Source organism: Bos taurus, chromosome 9 (assembly GCF_002263795.3).
Source record: "Bos taurus isolate L1 Dominette 01449 registration number 42190680 breed Hereford chromosome 9, ARS-UCD2.0, whole genome shotgun sequence".
NCBI lineage: Eukaryota > Metazoa > Chordata > Mammalia > Artiodactyla > Bovidae > Bos > Bos taurus.
The window spans coordinates 19,249,089-19,275,438 of record NC_037336.1 but is presented as its reverse complement, the minus strand read 5'-3'; the positions used below and the strand labels follow the sequence as shown (position 1 = coordinate 19,275,438).

General features: G+C 43.5%; 1 protein-coding gene across 1 annotated transcript in view; it reads right to left on the bottom strand.

The window, feature by feature from the left end:
* The window catches only part of SH3BGRL2 (SH3 domain binding glutamate rich protein like 2), a 74,080-nt gene extending 55,183 nt beyond the window's left edge, over positions 1-18,897 (bottom strand). Inside the window, 1 exon segment of the mRNA NM_001083791.1 lies at positions 18,695-18,897. Coding sequence (NP_001077260.1) covers positions 18,695-18,739 — 45 coding nt within the window. The 5' untranslated portion in view covers positions 18,740-18,897.
* Between the last annotated feature and the right edge of the window lie 7,453 nt (positions 18,898-26,350).

The window sequence follows — 26,350 nt, the reverse complement described above, 5'->3', positions numbered from 1 at the left end:
AAAAAAAGAACAGAACCTGACCTCAGCAAATTTAGAACTTGAGAGTTCAAATCACCTGGGTACAAGATCACTGTAACCAAGTGTGAAATGGGCTTCCCGGGTGGCGCAGCAGTAAAGGATATGCCTGCCAATACAGGAGATGCAAGAGTCTGGGGTTCGATCCCTGGGTTGGGAAGATCCCCTGGAGTAGGAAATGGCTACTAGCATTGGCTCTAGTATTCGTGCCCAGAAAATCCCGTGGACAGAGGAGCCTGGCGGGCCACAGTCCTTGAAGTCACAAAGAGTCGGCCAAGACTGAGCACACACGCACAAGGCTTACACGTGTTGAGGCCCCAGGAGAGCAGTTCCCCAGGTTGGACTTTGCGGGGCTGGGGAAACAGAGTCCTCCTGATTTCGAAGGTGAAAGAGGGAGACAGGTTGGGTTGTGAGGCGGATGTACTGGGAAATGTTACTGGCACAGGCTTCAAAGAAGGAAGAGGCCTAGTCCCAGTGCAAGGTCAGCACAATCAAGGGAAAGAAAGCGGCATGAGAAAAGGCCCAGACGGAAAGGATTTAAAAAGCCTGGTGTGGGGACTTTCCTGGTGGTCCAGTGGCTAAGATTCCTATTCCTAACGCAGGGGGCCTAGGTTTGATCCCTGGCCAGGGAACTAGATCTCACATGCCACAACTAAGAGCCCATGTAGCCTCTAATAAAGAGAAAAGCCTGGTATGTGTATATAGTTGGAGAAGGATATGGCAATCCACTCCAGTATTCTTGCCTGGAGGATCCCTTGGACAGAGGAGCCTTTAGGGCTACAGTTTACAGGGTTGCAAAGAGTCAGACATGACTGAAGCTACTTAGCACATACGTATGCCAACAAAAGTCCATCTAGTCAAAAGTTATGGTTTTTCCAGTAGTCATGTTTGAATGTGAGAGTTGGACTATAAAGAAAGCTGCTGCTGCTGCTAAGTCACTTCAGTCGTGTCCAACTCTGTGCGACCCCATAGACGGCAGCCCACCAGGCTCCCCTGTCCCTGGGATTCTCCAGGCAAGAACGCTGGAGTGGGTTGCCATTTCCTTCTCCAATGTATGAAAGTGAAAAGTGAAAGTGAAGTTGCTCAGTAGAGTCCGACTCTTAGCAACCCCATGGACTGCAGCCCACCAGGCTCCTCCATCCATGGAATCCTCCAGGCAAGAGTACTGGAGTGGGTTGCAATTGCCTTCTCTGAAAGAAAGCTGAGTGCCGAAGAATTGATGCTTTTGAACTGTGGTGTTGGAGAAGACTCTTAAGAGTCCCTTGGACAGCAAGATCCAACTAGTCCATCCTAAAGGAAATTAGTCCTGAATATTCATTGGAAGGACTGATTCTGAAGCTGAAACTCCAAAATTTTGGCCACCTGATGCGAAGAACTGACTCATTTGAAAAGACCCTGATGCTGGGAAAGATTGAAGGCAGGAGGAGAAGGAGATGACAAAGGATGAGATGGCTGGATGGCATCGCTGACTGGCTGGACATGAGCTTGAGCAAACTCCGGGAGTAGGTGATGGACAGGGAAGCCTGGCGTGCTGCAGTCCATGGGGTTGCAAAGAGTCGGACATGACTAGCGACTGAACTGAACTGAACTGATACATACAGTAGAGAAAACGCCGCAGAGGTAGGTCAGGATTGGATCAGAGGGCCCAAGGTGCCAGCCCAAGAAGTGAGGCCCTGAAGGGAGCAGGTGTCAGCAGACAATGAGATTTTCCTACATTCTCTGAACTGAACACTGACTTCATCTTGTTAGAAGGAAGATGTTTAGTTTCCCGTTTTTAATGGAAAAGGAATTTAAAAAGGTGAAGTACTAATCTCATCTCTCATAATCATCGTTTAGAACCAAGCTCACCACTTAAATATTACTGTGGAACTCACAACAGCATATGTGTCTGTCATGCTCTCACTCTACAAGTGAGAAATGCATGCCAGTGGAAAAGGAATCATCTAGGCTAAGACACCAGGCAGCACGGCACACAATCCAATCCATCTCTTTGACAAAAAGAGAATAGGAAAGGTGATATCTGTTCCAGTTCACAAGCTCGTACAAAATATTTTGGGAAAAAAAAAAAGTCTCTCAATTTTTCTCTAAAGCTTTTTATTTAAGTAACACTTTCTAGAATCTTAAAAATAGTCATCTTCCCAGTTGAAGAGACGCTATCTTTCTGGCTAGTTCAGAATATGGCTTTCTTTGCCCTCATCCAGATATATCTACCTGCCCTGGAGGCTTACCAACAGGACAGATCATTCTAGCATTATATTCCCTAGGACTCTGTTTTCTGTGCTCATCTTTTCTGCTCAATCAGATGACTAGCTATCTGGAGGAAAGGATCATGCCATGTATTCATGTGTCCTGAACATGGGTGAACACTTGGCAGCAAAAAGTACTCATGAACATATGGGAAAGGATTAACTCAATTAATTTTAAATCTATACCTTCCTTACCCATGGATCAGAAGCACATCTCTGGTGTCTCCTACATTGGCAGGTGGGTTCTTTATCACTAGCGTCACCAGGAAGCCTAATATATATATAAGTAGAGAGAGAGAGAGATCCCTTAATGACTCAATTCTGTCATATTGGTCTAAGCGTGGAATAAAAGAAAAAAAAAAGTGAAAATGTTACTTGCTTAGTCACGTTCGATTCTCTGCAACCCCATGGACAGAGGGCAGACTAGCCAGGCTCCTCTGTCCACAGAAATCTCTAGGCAACAATACTGGAGTATGTAGCCATTCCCATCCCCAGGGGATCTTTTCAATCCAGGGATTGATCCCAGGTCTCCAGCATTGCAGGCAGATTCTTTAACATCTGAATTAAAAAGTTAGAGTTAGCTCTGGGAAAAAAAAAGATCTGAACCAGTTCTTAAGAAATAATAGCAACAGTATTGGTCGCAAGGGACATGCAAATCAAAACCATAGTGAGACTCCATCACATACCCACTGCCCGCAAACACCTAATAACCATTTAGGACTATTATGTCCTTCCTTCCACAAAAAAGACTTTCACTAGCTCCATTCTTCATGAAACATATCTAACCTTCTCACAGACTCTCAGCTTTACCTACTTTGATAGTCATGGATGCCAAGAAATAGGTTCTAGTGTAAGAAAAAGAGATGGTTGGACGGCATCACCAATTCAATGAACATGAACTTGGGCAAAATCCAGGAGATGCTGAGGGACAGGGAGTCCTGGCGTGCTGCAGTCCTTGGGGTTTGCAGACAGTTGGACATGACTTGGGGACTGAACAACAATAAATACAAAAAAGAACAGCATGAGCTCAAGAACAAATGGCTCAGAGTTGGAAAGATGGCAGGAATGATGGGGAGCTTTGGAGACCCCAGGGGTATATGCCCTGATGAAGAAGGGGCCACCACTAGCCATCTTCAGTGGATCTTTGCCTTGGTGGAGGCCAAAAAATCTTCTGATGTCTCAAGAATGGGAAATCCAGATCATGTGTCGGGGTGAGAAAGACATCCCCCAGGATTTAAAATCTTTGCTCAAAAAAATTTAAACTGTTAAGATAAAAACAAAGGAGTTCTTTTTATGGCTGAGTAATACTACTGTATATACACACCACAACTTTTTATCCATTCATCTATTGATGGATATCTAGGTTGCTTCCATGTCCCAGCTATTGTAAATAGTGTTGCAATGAATACTGGGGTACATGTATCTCTTTCAATTATGGTTTTCTCAGGGTACATGTCCAGTAGTGGGATTGTTGAGTCATGTGGTATTTCACTTCTAGTAGAGGTAATGGAATGCCATCTGAGCTATCTCAAATCCTAAAAGATGATGCTGTGAAAGTGCTGCACTCAGTATGTCAGCATATTTGGAAAACTCAGCAGTGGCCACAGGACTGGAAAAGGTCAGTTTTCATTCCAATCCCAAAGAAAGGCAATGCCAAAGAATGTTCAGACTACCACACAATCGCACTCATTTCAAACACTAGCAAAGTAATGCTCAAAATTCTCAAAGCCAGGCTTCAACAGTATGTAAACAAAGAACTTCCAGATGTTCAAGCTGGATGTGGAAAAGGCAGAGGAACCAGAGATCAAATTGCCAACATCCACTGGATCATGGAAAAAGCAAGAGAGTTCCAGAAAAACATCTACTTCTGCTTTATTGACTATGCCAAAGCCTTTGACTGTGTGGATCACAATAAACTGTGGAAAATTCTGAAAGAGATGGGAATACCAGACCACCTGACCTGCCTCCTGAGAAACCGGTATGCAGGTCGAGAAGCAATAATTAGAACTGGACATGGAACAAAGGACTGCTTCAAAATTTGGAAAGGAGTACGTCAAAGCTGTATAATGTCACCCTGCTTATTTAACTTATACGTTAAGTACATAAGCGAAATGCCCAGTTGGATGAGCACAAGCTGGAATCAAGATTGCTGGGAGAAATATCAAGAGCCTCAGATATGCAGATGATACTACCCTTATGGCAGAAAGCAAAGAGGAACTAAAGAGCCTCTTGATGAAGGTGAAAGATTGAAGAACTGAAGGTGAAAGAGGAGAGTGAAAAAGTTGGCTTAAAACTCAACATTCAGAAAACTAAGATCATGGCATCCAGTCCCATCACTTCCCAGATGGGGAAACAATGGAAACAGTGACAGACTTTATTTTCTTGGGCTCCAAAATCCACTGCAGATGGTGACTGCAGTCATGAAATTAAAAGACGCTTGCCCCTTGGAAGAAAAGTTAGGACAAACCTAAACAGCATATTAAAAAGCAGAGACATTACTTTCCCAATAAAGGTCTGTGCAGTCAAAGCTATGATTTTTTCAGTAGTCACGTACAGATGTGAGAGTTGGACCATAAAGAAGGCTAAAGGCTGAAGAACTGATGCTTTTGAACTGTGATGTTGGAGAAGACTCTTGAGAGCCCCGTGGACTGCAAGGAGATTAAACCAGTCAATCCTAAAGGAAATCAACCCTGAATATTCATTAGAAGGACTGATGGTGAAGCTGAGGCTCCAGTCCTTTGGCCACCTGATGCGAAGAGCTGACTCACTGGAAAAGATCCTGATGCTGGAAAAGATTGAAGGCAGGAGGAGAAGGGGACAACAGAGGATGAGATGGTTGGATGGCACATGACTTAGTGGACATGAGTTTGAGCAAGCTCCGGGAGATGGTGAAGGACAGGAAGCCTGGAGTGCTGCATTCAATGAAGTCAACAAAGAGCTGACTGAGTCGCTCATGACTGAGCGACTGAGCAACAGCAACAACGTGGTGGTTCTATTCCTAGTTTTTCGAGCCTGTTATATAGAGTGAAGTAAGTCAGAAAATGAAAAGCATGTATTGTATATTAACGCGTATATACGTGGAATCTATAAAGATGGTACTGATGGACCTGTTTGCAGGGCAGCGATGAAGACACAGACATGTGGACAGAGGACAGACTTGGGGACACGCTGCGGAAGCAGAGAGTGGGATAAATCAAGATGGTAGCACAGCAATCTACAAATTACCGTATTCAAAATACATAGCCAGTGGCAATTTGCTTTTTGATGCAGGGAGCTCAAATCGGGTACTCTGTGACAACCTGTACTCTGTGACAACCTGTACTCTGTGACAACCTAGAGGTGTGGTAGGTGGGAGGAAGGTTTAAGAGGGAGGGGACATGTGTATACTTATGGCTGATTCATGTTGATGTGTGACAGAAACCAACACAATATTGTAAAGCAATTATCCTCCAGTTAAAAAAAATTTTTAAAAAGGGGGTTCCAGCCTCTGCAAACAGGCCATGAGGTAGCACATGTTAACCCCAATAAGCAATGTCAAATTCAGGTCCTCCTAGGAATGTGTTCCATGGAATACAGGACTTACTGTTTGGTTATAAGAACAATTCCTTTTCTTTAGTTAAATCTTACTAGTTTCACTTGAAGTCAAAAATTTACCAAAGACCAGAGAATTACTGTTAATTTAAATTTAAATGAACTCATAATATTATTGACAGCTGCCATTTCTTGAAACTCCCAACAACTTTACAAATGGGAACGCTGAGGTCCAGAGGAATAAAAAGACTTGCTAAACTATCCTGCTAAACTCTACTGCCAGTTGGGGAACCAGAAGCATAATCTGAACCCAGGTCTTTCTGCGCTGAAAATCCATCCTCTCCACTTCCAATGGCTACCAGGCCAAGTTCCTTTAAGCAATACAAATAACAAACACAAAGCCCTGAGTACTTCCTGCACATGCTGTGAATGACACTTATTATTATGAAAGATTAGCTTCCCATGTCAACAATACTTTAAACATTTTTTTTATTTTAAAAATTTACTTATTTTTATTTTGGCTGTGCTGGGCCTTCATTGTGGTGCAAGGGCTGCGTTGCCCTGTGGCATGTGGGATCTTAGTCCCCTGACCAGGGATCGAACCCGCATCTCCTAAATTAGAAGGCAGATTCTTTACCACTGGACCATCAGCGAGGTCCCTCAATCTATAGCATTCCTGATAGCTTTCATCAGTCTCTAAAGAAGCAAAGCCATTGTTTAAACAAGCCCTGAGGACACTGTGCCTAAAATGACCTGCTCCACAGCTGAGTGGAGGCCCCTGGAATGGCTCTGTGGAGTCTTGCCCCTCTCCCCACCCCCCGGCTTTGTTAGCTTGGGCTCACACACTGTTATCCTAGCAAGTTTTCTGGGGTAGCATGGCCAGGTTCTTACTGGCCTCCAATCAGGGGCTTTTCTGGTGGGCAACGTGGGGTAACAAAAAATGGACTAGACACAAAACCAGAAGACATGGGTTTCACTGAGCTAAATGATGCTGGGCATGTGACTTAACCACTCTTGTGTCCCCAATATTCTTATCTGCAAAATGGGTATAATAGCCTGCAGTCTGTAGGGTGACTGTAAGGACTGAATTACCTGCAGAAAAAAATTGTCCAAGACTGCCGGGCATGGGTAAACACTCACCATTCACCCTATCTTTCAATGCTCAAGACTCAGCAGGGTGCACAGGCTGATCCTCATCTATTCCAGTGCTTTTCTCCCTCTCCTGTCTCCACCATCTTGCTCCACAAAGCCCCTTTGACCACCGTCCCTGTGCCCATCTGCCAGATGTGAAAGAACCCTGCCTACCTTTCACCACATCAAGGTTCGGTGTTCAGTTTCACAGTCAGAAGAATCATGATGGTCTTTTCTGGAAAGTATCACTCATCTTCATTAAACACGGAGATCCTGACCTTTCTCTGCTGCCACCCCCTTATTTAAGGGTAGATGTTTGCAAAGGATACAATCCATCAATTCAATCCACTGTCGAATATTTCTATTCCCTCTTACTCACAGACTGGAAACATTCTACATTCAATTACATGAATCTGAAATGTGCACAGAGTCAGAGACGGGGCTGCCAAGTACGGGGACGAGCCCCGGCCCGGGCCACCTTCTCTGGTGCCAGAGCAGACATCAACAATCAATCACTGGTGCCAGAGCAGACATCAACAATCAATCACACTGTGTGGTTCCCAGCTCATCCCAGACAAGGCTCCCAAACCCCTCTCCCAGCTCTCCAGGCAGCCACCATCCATCGGACAGGGCTTCCATTTGGGATGAAACCTACTTGCCAAGTTTAGGAAGCCTTAAATCAGATGAGGACTCTAAAATCACATACCATGTACAGCAAAGGACAGTGCCCATTTGCATCACAGTAAGCACTTCGTAGGCTGTGAATAAACATGGCTTAATGACTCGCACACAGCCTGCTGTGTCCCTATATGGTGCTCACACATTACAGAATAACTCTAATTAAGTGATTTGCTTGGGGAATGACCTCAAATAATAATGCTCTTAATTTAAATTTCAGTCAAAAACTGAACTTAAATTTACTAAAAGCTCTCTAAAAATTATACCAGCGTGTACCCTTGGTTTAGAAGTATTATGTACTGAACACAATATTTTTATGATTAAAGATCTTGTACGATTCAGGGTTATAATTTTTCATGTTTTTATTACTGCTGTTATTACTACTGCTGCTCTCCTATCTCCACGATGATGATACAATGAAAATAATAGATAACAGGCATTGAATACTTTCTGTGTACCTGGCACTCTATATGGAATACTTCATTGAAGAAATCTTTGATGCTCACAGCAATCCTATACAGAAGGTAACACTCCAGTCCCATTTTTACAAATGAAGAGGCTGAGACTCCTTGCCCAATGCCACATCCCTCACCAATGGCAGACTAGGATTTGGACCAAGCCCCGCCTTAACCATGAGGCTATACCAAGGTAGCCAATGTGCTTGCACTGGTGATATCTACCCAAGGGTAAATAATCCAAAGACGAGGCAGAAGTAGGCTCTTGAGTTGAATGTAAACTGACTCCAAAATTAAATAAATCAGCAGATATTCAATGCAAAGATCTACTTTGGCAAACATATTCTTTTGTCATAAAGGGATAGTGCAACCCAAACCTCCTGTCAAGGGGGGAATCCAGGCTTATGGAAATGGCCAATTCTTAGGCAAAGGATCTGTCCTAAGGAACATGATTACTAAAGCAGAGAAGCTGGAAGCGTCAATCCACTTGGGAATGTCATGAATGGAGACATACTCCCATTCCTCGTGCAACCCACAGAAGGAAAACAAACTGACTCAAAAGTTATGTTGGTTGCGTTGCTTTGAGGGTTTTTGTTTTGCTTTGTTGTCTTGTTTTCCATTTGAACGTGTTCTGTTTGAAATCAGACGGTATTCATAAACTGATTTAAATCAGATATAGCTACAAATTGTTCCCCAACTTAACATGCACAACAGGTGGTGTATTTTTTTACTTTACTTTTTTCTCTTTTAATTGAAGTATAGTTGATTTACAATGTTGCGTTAGTTTCAGATGTAAAGCAAAGTGATTCAGTTATCCATACATACATATATCTCTATTCTTTTTCAGACTCTCTTCCCTTATAGGTTATCACAAGACACTGATACAGCTCCCTGTGCCATAAGGGAACTACACAAGCTATACACGGTGCTATACAAGCAACCTTGTTGGTTGCTGTGTTTTTAATACTAGATCGGTGTGTAGCAACAGCTACTGACTTTAACTCCATGTATTTCCATTTAATAAACACCACTGAACTGACCTGTCAGGCAAGTCACCTCTCACGCTTAGCCTTCCACTCCCAAAGGCACCAGAGCCAAAGTGATAACAAGCCATCTCCAGATATGGGCTACTCATCACCACTGCTGCTGCTGCTGCTGCTAAGTGGCTTCAGTCGTGTCCGACTCTGTGCAACCCCAGAGACGGCAGCCCTCCAGGCTCCCCGTCCCTGGGATTCCCCAGGCAAGAACACTGGAATGGGTTGCCATTTCCTTCTCCAATGCATGAAAGTGAAAAGTGAAAGTGAAGTCGTTCAGTTGTGTCCGACTCCTAGCGACCCCCTGGACTACTACTAGGAAGTGGAAAATGCATCCTGAAGCAGTAGAACTCTCTGCCCATAGTCAGAGCCAAGCTCCATTTCCGGTTTTAAGAGCTAGGCTGTAATGCTGGCATGGAGCCCACAAAGGTCCCACAACAAGGCAGACACACCCCGACGTACACCACTCTTATCCTTCCACTGTCAGGGGTCAGTTCCAGGAAACTCCCTTTGGGGTTTTGCCAGTTACAAAGGAGTCAGGTCCTCCCAGGAATAAATAAGTTGTCAAAGCTAACACAAGGGATCAGATATAGGAGACCAATCAAACTGCTCCAGCACCTCCCAGGGGCCATACCAGCCTAAAGGGCCCTGGGGTTATAGGTGGGGGGACCCTCTGCCAGCATCTAGTTCAGCTGTCAGTTTACAGCAAAGCTGTCATGAGTCTGGAATGGAAACATTCAATGAAGTACTTTTCCTGGGTTGATTTCTCTTTTAGCATTTGCGGAAAAAAAAAAAAAATCAAACGTAAAAGAAATAACAGCACTAACTTTAAATTGCTATAGTCTTGGGACTTCTCTGAGGGTCCAGTGGTTAAGACTTTGTGTTTCCACTGTAGGGGTAGTGGGTTTGACACCCCTCCCCCAGTTGGGGAACTAATATCCCACGTGCTGCATGGCCAAAAAAAAGAAAATATTTGCCACAATCCCGGTCCTGAGGGACTAGCCTGTACTGGCAGGAAAACCCAGATAAGCCTCTGAAGAGGACAGAAGGGAAACCAGTACGTTAACCTAGCCGCTTAGCTGCCGCAGGTGTCAATTTCCAATCTCCGACTCCCCCCACCCTTGCCCCCACCCCAGCCATCCCAACCACCAGTCAGAAACTTGGCAATGGTAAGAACTGATCCCTATTGGTTTAAAAACACCAAACAGAAGAGTTCGATGACTTTGTTACAAGAGGACCCCAAAAGCCAAATGTACATCATCAGAAGCGGAGGATTTCCCTCACAGGTTAACAAGCATTCACCATTTTACAGAAAGAATAAATTTTCAATAAATTTCTAATTTGGAAAGCTAAGCTCCTTCCCTGCAAAATGGATAAACAAAATAATATAAAGTTGACCACAGAAAAATAACGAACACAGGAATGTGATTTAAATGATAACTTAAGTTTCTGGCTAACCCTGCAGCTAAACTAACACCTATTAAAGCAGTCTGTACTGAAAAACAGATGAAACCTAAAAGGGTCTCCTTCTGAGTTTAGAGTTTGGGGGACAAATTTTTAAAAAAATTAACATTTGGCAGCTAAACTAATAATTTCTTGATCCCATTTTTTTCCAAATCCACATTTCAAAAAAGTGTTTCAAACTTTCACATATAATCATTAAATCATAATAAAGTTTTATGTTAAAAGGGGCACAGTGGATAGGAATTAGAAGCCCACCCACCTCAATGAAGAGTAGCTCGCGCTTACTGCAACTAAAGAGAGCTGTGCAAAAGCAACAAAGACGCAGTGCAGCAAAAAATAATTTTTTTTCTTAAAATGACACATTCACTAAGAATCTTGTTGTTCAGTCACTCAGTTATGTCTGGCTCTTTGCGACCCCATGGATTGCAGCATGCCAGGCTTCCCTGTCCTTCACTATCTCCCAAAGCTTGTTCACACTCATGTCCATTGACTTGATGATGCCATCCAACCATCTCATCCTCTGTCAAACCCTTCTCTTTCTGCCCTCAGTCTTTCCCAGCATCAGGGTCTTTTCCAATGAGACGGCTTTTTACATCAAGTGGCCAAAACACTGGAACTTCTACTTCAGCATCACTCCTTCCAATGAACATATTCAGGGTTGATTTCCTTTAGGATTGAGTGGTTTCAGCTCCTTGCTGTTCAAAGGACTCTCAAGACCCTTCTCCAACACCACAGTTCAAATGCATTAATTCTTCGGTACTCAGCCTTCTTTATGGTCCAACTCACATCTGTATATGACTGCTGGAAAAACCATAGCTTTGACTATACGGACCTTTGTTGGCAAAGTGACATCTCTGCTTTTTAATATGCTCTCTAGGTTTGTCATAGCTAATCTAGATTTTTTTCTACTCTGTTACCCATTTATAACTTTACTGACAAAAAAAAAAGCATGCAATTCATTTCACAACTTTTTAAACGTGAAAAAAAATCTGAGGAAGAAATGTTCTTTAGTGGTAGTATCTCACTGCTTCCTGCAGAACTGTTGGGGTTAGTTTCACAACAGTTATTCTCTGCTGCTGCTGCTAAGTCTCTTCAGACATGTCTGACTCTGCGACCCCATAGACGGCAGCCCACCAGGCTCCCCCGTCCCTGGGATTCTCCAGGCAAGAACATTGGAGTGGGTTGCCATTTCCTTCTCCAAAGAATGAAAGTGAAAAGTGAAAGTGAAGTCGCTCAGTCGTGTCCAACTCTTCGTGACCCCATGGACTGCAGCCTACCAGGCTCCTCCATCCATGGGATTTTCCAGGCAAGAGTACTGCAGTGGGTTGTCACTGCCTTCTTCATTATTCTCTGGTTTTGATCAAAAAATTGAAAAACACAGAAAAAAGCAAGACAACTAGACTTACATTCCTTCGATGTGGAAACCACCTCATACTTTTATAAACAGCTGTCAAAATTTAGTTTCCTCAAATAGAAATGGAATATTTATTTAAAGTGTCCTAATGCAAACAGATTTTTAAAAGTCCCTAATTTCGTAAAGGGGTCCATGCCCTGCATTATATTTATAAATTTAAAATATCACAGAACGGAAAAAAGATGTCAAATTTGGGAAAAATTAGAATGAACTAGAAAAACTGAGGTCAGGTCTTCACTTGGGATGATGAAGAATCTCCCTCGCTAGTGATGGGCCTTAGTGTATACAATGACTAAAATTTTATACCCTGATGCTGACTTTAGGATTCAGGAGATTTGTCCGTAGTCTTTCCAATTAAAGGCTGGAAGTGCCATCAATTAGTACTTCTAGTTCAACCCTCAACTTGCATGCTGTTATGGGAACTGGATTGTGTCCCCCCACCAAAAGATGCTGAAGTCCTAGCCCATAGTACCTGTGATGTGACCTTATTTGGAAATAGGACCTCTGCAAATGATCAAGTCAAAATTAGGTAAAAGGGTAGGCTGAAGTTCAATATAAAAAGAGGAAAGGTAGACAAAGACATACACACAAGGGGAATGCCATGCGGACATGAAGACAGATATAAGGGATAATCTACACACCAAAGAACACCAAAGACTTCCAGCAAACCGTCAGAAGGTAGGCGAGAACCATGGCGCAGTCTCCTTCACAGCCCTTGGAAGGAAGCAATCAGACCAACACCCTGATCTTGACTTTCAGGTTCCAGCACTTTGAGACAAATGTCTGTTGCCTAAGCCCCACAGTTTTGGTACTTTGGTAATGGCAGCCATAGAAAAACAACACACAAGTCTTCCCAGCCTGACATTCTCTTTCAACTTTGTCCCCGTGTTAGTCTGTTAGTCGCTCAGTCACGCCCAACTCTTTGCAACCCCACGGACTGCAGCCCACCAGGCTCCTCTGTCCATGGGATTTTCCAGGCAAGGATACTGGAGTGGGTTACCATTTCCTTCTCCAGGGGATCTTCCTCACTCAGGGATCAAACCCAGGTTTCCTGCACTGCAGGTAGATTCTTTACCATCTGAGCTATGAGGGAAGCCTTATTCTTTTATCTTCTGATATTCTTATATGCTCCCACCAATTCCCTAAAGTCATTCCACACTTCCTGCCACCAAAAGCCTTCAGCAGTATTTCTTGTCGGGTACCACTGGCATTTTGCATGGAGCAGCTCTTTTGGGCGACTGTCCAGGACACTGCAGGATGTCGAGCATCCCTGGCACTTCCATTCCATCAAGGACATGACAGTGCCCACAGTGCAGAAACTCAGCTCCAGAAGCTTCAGAGCCACCTGCCAGCCAGACTCTGACTCAAGGTCTCACCATCAACTGCAAATGATCTCAATCAGGTCAGTTACCTTCAGCCTCTCCACTTGTAAGATGGCAATCAACCCTGCCATGTGGCTCAGGATTGAATTAAAGATCCTAGCAAGTCCAGGCTTACCCTCACCAGCTTTTTCTGGGATTAGAGTCACTTAAGAATTAATGCTCAGTCTGTTTTACATGGTCACACCCTGATTTACATTGGAATTCCTTTAGAAGGTTGCCTTACACAAATAAAGCTTCACGATAAATTCTGTGGAGACAGAACAGATCTCTGCATGTTTCAAATAGTTATAAATCAGGCAAAATAAAACGCTTTTCTAAGCTCAAAAGAGCAAGACAACTCTGAGCACAGTTCCGTTTCCTCTCCACTCCCAACCTCACTTGAAAACAGCGTTGCAGCTGTAGGCAAAGGACCACGTCTTCCAACTCTGCTTCCCATTTCTCTGTATCTTTTCCTCCCAGTGACTGTCCCCTCCAACATCCAGCGATATACTACTGCTGTCTGGCTCATTTCACCTTGTCCCATGGAAACGTCACCCAGGCCAGCATCAGCTCTGTATTCTCTTGGGTGAAATGGTTTACAGTCCAAGTCTGAGCTGTGGGGCTTCAGCACTGATTTATGCCATGAAGGCAGTCTGTGTCTGTTCTCCTGACCATGGTATATACCCAGTACATAATAGCACCTCACAGAGTCTGGTTGTTGTTCAGTCGCTCAGTCATGTCTGACTCTGCGACCCCATGGACTGCAGCACGCCAGGCTTTCCTGTCCTTCACCATCTCCCCGAGTTTGCTCAAACTCATGTCCATCGAGTTGGTCATGCCATCCAACCATCTCATCCTCTGTCGTCCCCTTCTCCTCCTGCCTTCTATCTTTCCCAGCATCAGGGTCTTTTCCAATGAGTTGGCTCTTTGCATCAGGTGGCCAAAGTATTGGAGCTTCAGCATCAGTCCTTCCAATGACTATTCAGGGTTGATTTCCTTTAAAACTGACTGATTTGATCTCCTTGCAGTCCAAGGGACTCTCAAGAGTCTTTTCCAACACCACAGTTGGAAAGCATCAATTCTTTAGCACTCAGCCTTCTTCATGGTACAACTCTCACATCCATACATGACTACTGGAAAAACTATACAGACCTTTGTCAGACAGAGCCTGGTACTCAGTTGGTTTGCGGTGATTAATTAATGTATGAATGAGTCCATCAAGGCACGAAAACATGAGGGGCCAAATGAACACAGGAATGAACACATTCAGGAGTCAGGTGACCGGGACTCCATTTAATCCTCAGCTCAGCACTGACTGACATAAATGACCTCAGAACAGGTCACTTATTCTCTCAGCCATATTTCCTTCTCTGTGACATGAGGCGGTTGGACTTCACGAGAAAATCTCTCTCGGTATTCTGCCAGCCCCAACACTGGAGCCCAAGGACTTTAACAAAGAGTGAAAAGCTTTCCTTCCCTTTGGAGAAATTTCAGTCAAGACAGGCAGGAAGGTAAAGAATCTTCTGAAATCACATCCCAGTGGTCCCTCCCCATCAGACCACACCTTCCTCTCTGGGGACAAAGGTCCAGACAGCACATCAGCTGCAGATTTTGAAGACATTTCTGAGACGCTAAGCACTCTGGACGTTGTCATCATGGGCTTCCCTGGTGGCTTAGGCATAAAGAATCTGCCTGCAATGCACCCAGGTTCAATCCCAGGGTAGGAAGACCCCCTGGAGAAAGGAATGGCTACCCACTCCAGTATTCTTGCCTGGAGAATCCCATGGACAGAGGAGGCTGGTGGGCCACAGTCCTTGCGGTCACAGAGTCAGACACGATTGAGCAGCTAACACTTCACGGACTCAGAGTCTGCCGTGTCCTCAAGAGAGGTCCACAGGGAACCCTGCAGCCTGCCCCCTCCCATCTAAGGCGCCCCCCTTCCAGCCTGAACAAGGTGGGCTTGGGCACTCTCCCCTCGTTTCCAAATCCAAGTCAGTCCCTCTCTCCGCCACCTGCCTGAGGCTCCCACATGCATATTTTATGACTTCTGGCACATCTCCTCTTTATCTGACATCCTGCAACGCATCCCTCTGCCGCCTATATTATTTCTATCTCTGTTAAGAATGTTCCCGAAAGAGGCAAGTGTCCTTGGGTTGTACTTTATTACTGGTGGTTTCACCTTTCCTATCTTATCTCCCGGCGTGATCCCCACCTGAATTCTTTGAGGACACAGAAACCACACCCTCTGCTCTCCTCCAATTCCCACAAGAATTGCCTTGCCCAGGCAGTTCTTGTCCTTACAGAGCTGGGCAAGCAGCAGACACTTAGATGAATGAATAAAATGCTTGCTGAATGAATAAAATAATGACTATGAAATAACGGGCTGATTTCAATGTTTTTCAAATGAAGACACATGTATATGTATGGCTGAGTCCCTTTGCCATCCACCTGAAACTATCACAGCACTGTTAACTGTCTATACTCCAAAACAAAATAGTTTTTTAAAAAGTCATGTTAATAATACATTTCCTGGATAAAGTTACCAAGATCACCCCTGCTGGGTATACAACCAAAATAAATCAAGACGTCTTAAAACAGCACTTCTATGACTACAGTATTTTCTTAGGACTGAAATAAAATGCCCTTCGCTATGAGATGAATGACAGCTGGATAAGAAATCTTATTTTCAGGTAGCCACAGCATAATAATGTGGCATTGCTTTTATTTCTTATAAAAGCAGATTTTACATAGAGCTGAGGAAGAGAAAAGGGCAATCACCTTTTGGTGTTAATTATTACAATTACCACTGTTAGGTGTTGAAGCTGGAGAGTTCAGGGAAATCAGAACAAGATATGAGGGTTTTCCCTAAACAGTTTATTTAAATCTATTGTGGATTGGGGCAGAGCATCTTTTTTGAAATTTCTGGGACTTACTTAGCCAAGTCTACTTCCAGTCACATTACTTCCATGTGGTTTAACCAACTTCAGCTAAAACCAAACTGACTTAGGAATATTCTTTCTCCCTTGCACTTGCTGGTCATTGTTGGCCACTGGATAAAACAGAGCCAATGGTCAGTACAACACTGCTGGAGGGAAAACCCTGCTATGCCCTCACAGTTCAATACAACATAATGCCATAAGCTAGAGGGAGCCTCTACTGCTCAGTAGCTGACCTAAACAACTTCATTATCTCTTAGAAATCACTATTCTTGCATACAAGCAGAAACTTATCATTACCAAAAGTATCAATGATATATTAATTACAGAAAAACTGTGCAGGGATACAGGAGATATTACAAGTGGAGAGATTCAGTGACTGAGGATTGTCTGAGACCCAAAAAGATCAGGTACATTAAAATAGATAATTAGTGTTCATGGGCTGTACATATGGTACATGATAACAGAGTATGTCTTCCAGCTCAAACCTTATCTTGTTAGAACACAAACTGGGTGGGGCAGGGAGGGAATCCCAGTAAAACACCAAAGGGAAAAAAAATTCACTTTGATACTAGCATGTATATTGTCAATGTGAAAGAAGCTGTTACGAGGATTTATCTGCATTTATCCAACTAATTAAGCCAAAGTACTTTAAAGCTAGAGTGGAATGCTGACTTTTTTCATCACAACTCTTCATTCTATCAATGAAACTTAGGCAGAGATGAGGTACTTCAACCAAGCTCATTCCGCTCATCAGAGCCTGCCTGGGTTCTCTCAGGTCTAGCTTCATGTGCAAAACACCCATCATTAAATTTAAAAATTAAAAAGGCACATAGCAGACAGGCAATAATATTTGTTAATGGAAATAAGTAAACAGAGATGCAGGGTTCCAGAACTCTCTTGATATACTACCTACTGAAGGATAAGCCACCTGATGACCTCAGAATTTTGACTCTGACTTGTCCAACATAGATAACATAGGTTCCTTAATATCAATACTATAAAGCATCCCTTCCCAGTCAATGAAATACTATTGCAATAATTATGGAAGTTGACAGTGAAACCAAAAGCTTTGTAGAACTTATGCAGGAGTGACTGTGAAAAAAATCTATCCACAAACTCTATGGGTTCCCAAACACATGAAGTGTAGCTTCGGTGGAGCGGTGGAGGGATCTATAAAAGGCAGGTATGACTAAGCAGCCCCAGAGAGCAAGCAACACTAAAGCTATCAGGAGTCTGGGGACCAGGAACATCCCTGCATATAAAGATAAACTGGAGTTTCCCACCTCCTGTTACTAATACAAAAGGGGGCCTTTTTTCTACCACAAGTTAATTCTTTTTAAAATAAAAAACTTCAGAGTTATGTTGCAAACGACATTTCTTCGATTCTCCATCGAACCTGCCTTCTGAAACCAATTTGGGGAAAACCTAGTTGAGTCTCCGGGCAGGCAACCAACTGGCCGGACTAAATTTGAAACAATCAATACCATAGGTTTTGATGTATTTAACTCTATATCTCACTAGAGAGCCCCTGAAATCTACAGTTTAAATCAGCTAAAGGTAACCAAATCTTAATAATCATGTAAAACATACTGCTACATGTCTTACTCAGTGAGCTATTATTACTGAATTTTTCCTTAAAGTCTGACATCTAGCTATGTAACTTCTCCCTAAAAAAAAAATAAATTCGAGAACATCGGACCAAACAAAATAGCTTAAAATAATTAAAGAGGCCACAATTTACATACCCCCAAGATGAAATTGAGCACATAGAGGAAGATGAACCAAACACACCATATTTACATATAGATGTAAACATATTTATAGCACCTTAGGCAAAAAAGAAAAAAACAAAAAACCCTAGCACAACAGGACAAACCTGGTTTACGAATCTCTCTGCGCAGGTATAAAACTGAAGTAACGTGCTTGGCGGCGGGGCACAGAGGGTGGAGAACAAGTTCCACTTAAACTTGTTCCATTCAGGAGCTAGGTGAGCAAACCAAGCAGCTTAACAAGTTCCTGTACCAAATGGAACCGGGCTGAATGTCCCAAATCGGTCAAGCTCATCAAGGAAAGTGGGACCCCCCGCCCCCCGACCGAAGCTCTCTGACTACCCCTCTCCAAATCCCCGAGCCTCGCAACTAGAGCCGGGGGCTTCCCGCCGAATCAATTTTCCGGTCTCCCTCTCGGACCGTGCAGGGTGGACATGTAGGGTGAGTGCGGGGTCCCCCCCTCAACACACACACACCCTGGCTCCCCGCCCCGTTCATTGTCGTCCGAGGGAGATGGATCACCTGCCGGGCGCTGGCTCCCGCCGCCCGCCGCGCCGAGACGCACAGGGGCGAGCGCCGCCCGCGCCCCGCGGGACTCGCGCCCCCTTTCCCCGCGGGACCCGACCCCGGCCCGCGGCCGGTCCCCTGCTTGCTTACCGCCACGAAGCCCGAGGAGGAGGCGAGGAACACGCGGATGACCATCCTCTCGCCGGGTCGGGACGGACCTTCTGCGCCCCCCGCGGGCTCCGGGCTGGCGGGGACGCGGAGGCACAACTCGGCTGGGAGTCGCCGCCGCCGCCGCTGCTGCCCGGGACAGCGCTCGCGTCTGGGGGGCAGTCGGCAAGGACCCGGAGTCCGCCCGGCCGCCCGGTCTGCAGATAAAAGCTCGGCGCTGCCCGACCGCCGGCCGAGGTAGGGAGGCGGGGCCGGGCCGGGGAGGGAGCCGGCTGCGGGGCGTGATGGGAGTTGTAGTCCGGGCCGCTCCCGGAGTGGCCGCCGCCGGGCTCCTTCCCGCCGCCTCGTCCCTGAGACTGCGTCCTGGGCGCGCGCAGGTGCCGCGAGGGCCACCCGAGGCCGCGGGGAGACGCTATGCCGGGGTGGCGAGGATCCTGGCGAGACGAGGCCGGGGAGAAAAGAAAGCTAGGCGAGGATAGCTTGGTTCGGTGTCCGAGCTGGGATTCTGTGTGTAGTGGTTTACTGTTTTGAAGCATTCCCCACACCCAGAAACGTCAACAGACAACAGTGATGCCTCGGAGACCCACCGTCTCCGGTTGACTCGAGGGGTGGGCTGGGCGGCTGGGAGGTGGCCGCGGTGGGAACGGGGTCGGGGGGCGCGGTGGGGCTGTGCGCTCCTGTTTTCCCAGCGGCTCAGCAGATTGCAGAAGGGTGATTCTTGGGGAATAAATACGAGGTTTTTTTTTTTTTTTTTTTCGGTAGACGCTGAAAATTAGAAACCCAGGTGAGAGCACAACCGATATTTTATTTTTATAGAGAAACTGTAATAATTGTTGTAGGAAAAAAAAAAATTCCTAAACGAAATTAGAATTCTACTAATCAACATCGAGAATCAGGACCCCGCCCGCTCCACCCCGATTCCCTACACAATGGCTTCGGCTCTGTGCATCTAATATTTGCAGATTTGAGCCAAATCTGTGCTGTTTTCAGATCTGCTGCACATTCCGGCACAGTCTCCCAGGAGGATGCTGTTACAATAAAAAAGCTTTTAGGTAGTTTCTAACAGTTTAGGAATAGTTCTTCAGCAAGTGTTTTCTGTTTCGCAAAAGCGCAAGCCTCTCACAGTTCCTGTAGAATGAACCAGTTTTCTCTGCAGTACTGTATTTACTTTCTTCCTTTCAGCAGGGGAGTTTTAGCAGAGTTCTGGGAACAATGTTAATTAATAGTTCTAGGAAGAAAGAGATTAGATGATGAGGTCTCTGGCTCTTTGGTAAAAATCTTGCATAATCATTGGAGCATTTTGGTTTTGGAGCATTTGTTTTTTAGAGAGATTTTGATTACTTCACGTGTATAACCCTCCCTATTATTTATCAGACATCATGTCTGTAGTATTCCATTTTTTAGTTTATTACGGTAACAGAAAAGACAATCCTAATGGGACTTTATTTCTTATTATTAGCCATTTTTAAATATATATTTTGCTGGCTGTAAATAATCTCTCTCTCCACATGTACTTTAATTTGGCTACCCTAAATGCAGAAATTAATGTTTATATCTTGAAAAATATTTTCTTAAACGTCGATACCATATTTCCTGTAGTGATGCAATTTTATAAAATCTAAATTTCTTCCATTTGGAATTATTCAGCTTTGAGGATATAGTTAAACTCAACAAATGAGAACTCCAAGCCTGTGCTCTGACAGGTACCAGAGTGCATGAAATGCTGAGTAAGTCCTTTCCTCAGTCAGCAGAGCATCTATTGACTGCAAAACAAAAAAGTCTGATACAGAAATAGCAATGAGACAAGACACACTGTACCAATAGAGTTGTGTGGATATAAAGAGGAAAGCGAGGGCAAAGATGGCCTTCTAGAAGAGACTTTAAAGATGAGTAGAATTTCTGCTAGCAAATGGAAGGGATACAGGATGGAATATTGGAGAAGGAAATGGCAACTCCCTCTAGTATTCTTGTTTGGAAAATCCAATGGACTGGGGAGCCTGGCCAACTGCAGTCTATGGGGTCACAAAGAGTAGGAGGCGACTGAGTTCACATATCCAGGATGGAATATGCAGGGTCCATAGGAACAGCAAGGGGTTCGTTTTATTTCAAGAAAAAATATCAAGGTTCTAATAAGGGACAATGCTGAAAATACAGCTTTGAATGAATGCAGACAGGGACTCTCAGTGACTTGTCTGCCCAACTCCTTTCCCTTTTCTGGAATCTGTTCTTCTGCTTTGATCTAAGAGATTTTGGGGGTGGGGGTGCCAACACCCTCCTGGTTCATAAAGCAAGACCCAAACTCCTGGCCACAGCTGATTAGTCTCAGGGTAAGTATCTGACTCAAGAAAGGCCTGGCCACATCTCTGCCCGAAGAATTTAAAATGAGGACTAAGAAAGAGAATGAGAACACTTGAACTTTAGCTTGTGACCTGAAAGGTCAGTGCTTTCAGAAGCCATTTTCCAACATGAGCACCAGAGATGCTAAGGATGGTAGTTGGCAGGAAGAGAACAACAAAGCAGGTGTGTGGAGGATGACAGAGATGTTTCAGTGAGCTCTGATAATGCTTAAGCCCAGGGACCCTAAAACTCTGGCCTGTGTGTCAAATCCAGCTGGGTGTCTATTTTGTAAATTAAGTTTTATTAGAGCACATTACTTTCCTATTGTCTCTGGCAGAGTGCCAGGAACCAGATAACTTGCAAAGCCTAGTACGTTTACTCTGTAGTCCTTTACAGAGAAAGTTTGCCAGTCTCTCTGTGGTTCAGCCTGTTCCTGATCTTTGCTCTGGAGGCCTGTGTAATATTCCTGTATCCATGTCATAAATCTGACCTCAGTCACCCCAAGTAGGGTTCTGTTTTTTTTACAATCCTAGCTGCCTTAACTGAGAAGTTTATACTTAATTTGCAATCATTCTGAGGCAGAGAAGGATACGATCAGAACTATACTTTGAGAAGATTATTCTGGTCCCGGCTCGCTCTGTTTTTAAATACCCTCGGTGAAGAAGATTGTCTCCAGAGCTTGTATGCAGGACAAAGTGTCAGCAGTCCAGCAACCCACAGTAGCCAGGATGGAGCTGAGGCCCAGAGAGTGACAGAGAGAGTAAAAAGCAATCTGGGATATAATTTAAGTGTCCAAGATCAGCCCCAGGATATCATAGCACAGAGAGGATACACTGCTGATCTGACAAGGCAGGTCTGCAAATAGAGCAGGTGGCTGAAACTTAAAGGCAGCTCAGAAAATGGAGTAGGCCACTGGACATCACAGAAGGTGCTCATGCATTGTCTAGGACTTGATGGTTTTTACAAGTCATGATAGACCATCTGGCGAATGTGGGTTTTTCCTTAGTTTTATTGACATGATTGACATATAACATTTTCTAAGTTTAAGGTGTGTAATATCTCTTTTCCTGGCAGCTACACAGTCCCAACCAGAATATCCATGCAAAGCACTGAGAGTAAATACTGCTTGTGTAGGGAGTCAGGCAGGTGACATAAATGAGAGAGGTCGGATAGATCCACATGTACATATATTCACCGTGAGGACCATAGCAAACTGGGCAGCACCGCTCAAAATACAGACTTTTGTCTAAGATATTCTGATCTTTTAATACTGACTTGATTTTTAAAAATCGAGCCAACCAAGCCAAAACCATCTGCAAATCCAGTACAACCCTAAGGTTCTCCTGGTTTTTCCAGTGTAAAGAAAGCTCCAACCGTGGGGTTTGGAGCCCAGTAAATCCACGGGAACCACTGGGTATTATTATAATGGTGGTCTGTTATCATTGCTGACCTTTGGGAGAGCACTTCCAGCAGAAGGGTGGAAGCAGAAATCAAATGGCAGAGCCTGGAGCCCTGATGGTTAATGAGGCAGTAGAGGCAGCGATCTAGTCTATCCTAATTGGAGGATGAAGAGTAATAGGGGATGAGTGAGGACAGAAGCTTGCAGGGGAGCCAGGGAGCAGAAACACTCTTCATTAAGGTTTCCTTACAGATTAAATGAAGAGCTCTTTGAAACAGTCTGGAGTCCCAACTGTCCAGATTTTATTTTTAGAGTAGAATTGCGTCTGATTGATAATTCTGTGTTGTCAGGGCTGCCCTGTTCTTTTCTTTTTTTTTTTGGCACACCATGTGGCAGGCATGTGGGATCTTAGTTCCCTGACCAAGGATCAAATCCACGTCCTCTGCATTAGAAGCACAGAATTTTAACCACTGGATCGCCAGGGAAGTCGAGGATTGCCCTATTTTTAACAGCACTTAATCCAATACTATCTGGCTACCCAAGAATTTCACTTTTCAAGGAATGTCGGTCACCACACCATGCCTACCACAATCTGTGCCCCGGCTGCAGGCAGCAGCTGCCGTGAATGCTGAGTGAGCGTATTTGGCTGTTAGTAGGCAATAGATTTGTGAAGAGGAGGTTATAAGCCAAAGGGCAGGAGCAGGTCAGAGTGGTTAAAGAACCGGCCTGGCCTCTGAGTCCTACCTGGATTGGTGTCACAGCTAAATGACCTTCCTAAGGACCTTCCTAATGCAGGAGACCTGGGTTGGATCCTTGCCTGGAGAATTCCATGGACAGGGAAGCCTGGGGGCTACAGTCCATAGGGTTGCAAAGAGTCAGACATGACCGAGTGACTAATAACTAACTGAGGAAGGTTTATGTAACTTGCCAGTGTCTCCCCTTCTTCATTGTTTTTAGGGGACTTCATGGAGAAGATTAAGGAAAGTGCTTTTCACACAATGCCTGGGACATAGTTAGGACTCAGGAAGTATTAGCTGTTATGAATCATGCAAAGTAAATCAAGGAATGGCCTGTATTTGCATAAAGCGTGTGAGTCCTATAAATATTTCTGTCTTAAGTCTGTGATTTGAACTTGCTAAATAACAAGAATCTGGTTCTTATAAGACTCTTTGTACAGTGCCATGTTCCATTAAAGTGCTTAACAAAATCTTTTTGATGTTAATGAAGTTTAGAGGCCATGCTTAAGATAAAAGGAATATTAGAGAAATGAAGCAGGCATAAAGTCAAATCAGGCAGCTTGGATTTCATGAGAGAATTCATCCGGTGCTTTTATGTGGCTTCATCAGGCCCATTCTGCCTATTCTTAATAAAATAAAATCTTAATTAACAGAGTCATACTGAGCAATCCCTGAATTGGATGAAAGTTTCAGCCCTCATGTTTAGGAACTGGAGGTAAATCACAAAGCAAGGAATTAGGCTTGAAACCAACATTTAGGACATATTCTTTTTTTTTTTTTAATTAAAGTACAGTTGATTTACAATGTGCTAGTTTCAGGTGTACAGCACAGTGATTCTGTTATTTTTATATATATATATATAACTTTTATACCTGTATATATATACATATGCACATATATTCTTTTTCAGATTCTCTTCTGATAGAGGCTATTACAAGATATTGAGTATAGTTCCCTGTGCTATACAGTAGGTCCTTGTAGGTTTATCTGTTTTATATATATATGTAATAGTGGGTATATGTTGATCCCAACCTCCTAATTTATCCCTCCCCCACCTCTTTCCCCTTTGGTAACCATAAGTTTGTTTACTATGTCTATGAGTTTCTTTCTGTTTTGTGAATAAGTTTGTATGTTTTGGTTTTTTTTTTTTAGATTCCACATATAAATGATATCATATGATATTTGTCTGTCTCTTCTGGCTTACTTCACTTAGTGTGATAATCTCTGGGTCCATCCATGTTGCTGCAAATGGCATTATTTCATTCTTTTTTATGACTGAGTAATATTCCATCCCATATATATATTTATATATGTGTGTGTGTGTGCGTGTGTGCAACGTATCTTCTTTATCCACTCATCTATCAATGGACATTTAGTTTGCTTCCATGTCCTGGCTGTTATAAATAGTGCTGCTATAAAAATTAGGGTGCATGTATCTTTTTGAATCATAGTTTTCTCCAGGTATATGCCCAGGAGCTGTAGTGCTAGGTCATATAGTAATTCTAGTTTTAGTTTTTTAAGGAACCTCCATACTGTTCTTCATGGTGGCTATTCTAATTCACTTTCCCACCAACAGTATTAGAGTATTCCCTTTCCTCCACACCAGGACTTATTCTTGAATCAGTTAATATTCAAACAAATCAATAGGGTTCCCCAGCCTCTCTAACAGGAGAAAACACTTTCATTTCCCCAATACCTTATTCCCACTAGAATCTGAAAAAAGTTAGAAGAGAGGTGAATGGCACAAGCGAGCATCTTGGAGCACTGTTGAAACTATACCAAGGAAGTTTTAGGTCTGCTGGTAACCACAGGAAGATGAAAAGTGAACAAGAGTGTGCTAGGTACTTGATGAAAAGAATCTTTTCATTGTGTTGTTTTGTTTTATAATCTTATAAGACTCTCCTAATCAACTTTTTAAAATGATATGGCTTCCTTGGTGGCTCAGATGGGAAAAAATCTGCCAGCGATGCAGGAGACTTGGGTTAGATTCCTGGGCTGGGAAGATCCCCTGGAGAAGGAAATGGCTACTCACTCCAGTATTCTTGCCTGGAGAATTCCATGGATAGAGGAGTCTGGCGGGCTGTAGTCCGTGGAGTCACAAAGAGTCGGATACCACTGTGTGATTAACACTTTCACTTTCATATAGATAGATAGATAGATATACACACACCCCAACCCCACCCCACCCCTCAAGATTACATTCCAGATCAGGAGACAATATCACCATAACAAAATAAAGGTTCAAGTTGATATTGCTTGAGTAATTCTAGGTAGCACTATTAGAGGAACTCCCAATACACTAATGTTTTGGTTACTAGCTCGATACTTTATAAATGAATACCATATGGTAATAAACAAAAATTTACATGTAGGTTGTTGTTGAATTCTGAAATTATTTTGATTCCTTATGAATACATTGCTAATGAGTTTTCAGTTCATTATAATTTCTCATTATGCTAGGCATAAAGGCCATTTAGAGTAATTGCAACGGAGCAAGTATAAGAAAATGTTTATATATAGCTATAATTAGAGAAAATGAAAAAGTCAGTTTAAACAAATATAAAGTGGTATTGTAGCAATTGTTATTTTTTATTATTACTTTCCCTAGGATTCTGAAGGGTCTACTGAATGGAAATGATTAACATTTGTTTATAGTACTTTTAAATACCTTGAGCCATAATGATTTTAAAAAGAATGATGAGGTCTTTACCTTTAAATTTTGCAACTCTTTCCTGAAAGTAAAATTAAAGAGCAACAAAAAATATAGAGTACTTTATTAGGTTACCATTTCTTTTCCTCAGTTCTTTGCATCCTTCTCAAGTTAGTTTATTTAGAAGCAATTTAAGTTGCAGGCATCACTCTACCTTGGTCTCCACTGCAATGAGAGCCGTTGGATTTAAATAGCATCTTTGAGAGGGAAGGCATTTTTTTGCATTAAGTGGAATTCCATTTAACAACGAGGTCAGGGAACTAGACTTCCCTGTGAATGCACTCTCTGTACTGGGGAGCTGTGATCTGGTCCAGGTATCACTAACTTTATGACAAAATGAAGCACTTAATAATGTAATGAAGCTGTAGTCTTTGTAGTGTTAATTGCTTTCTGGTTATAAGCCAAACTTATTTGAAAAATCCATTAAATTCTTCTTGCCCTGAGAACAATGTGGT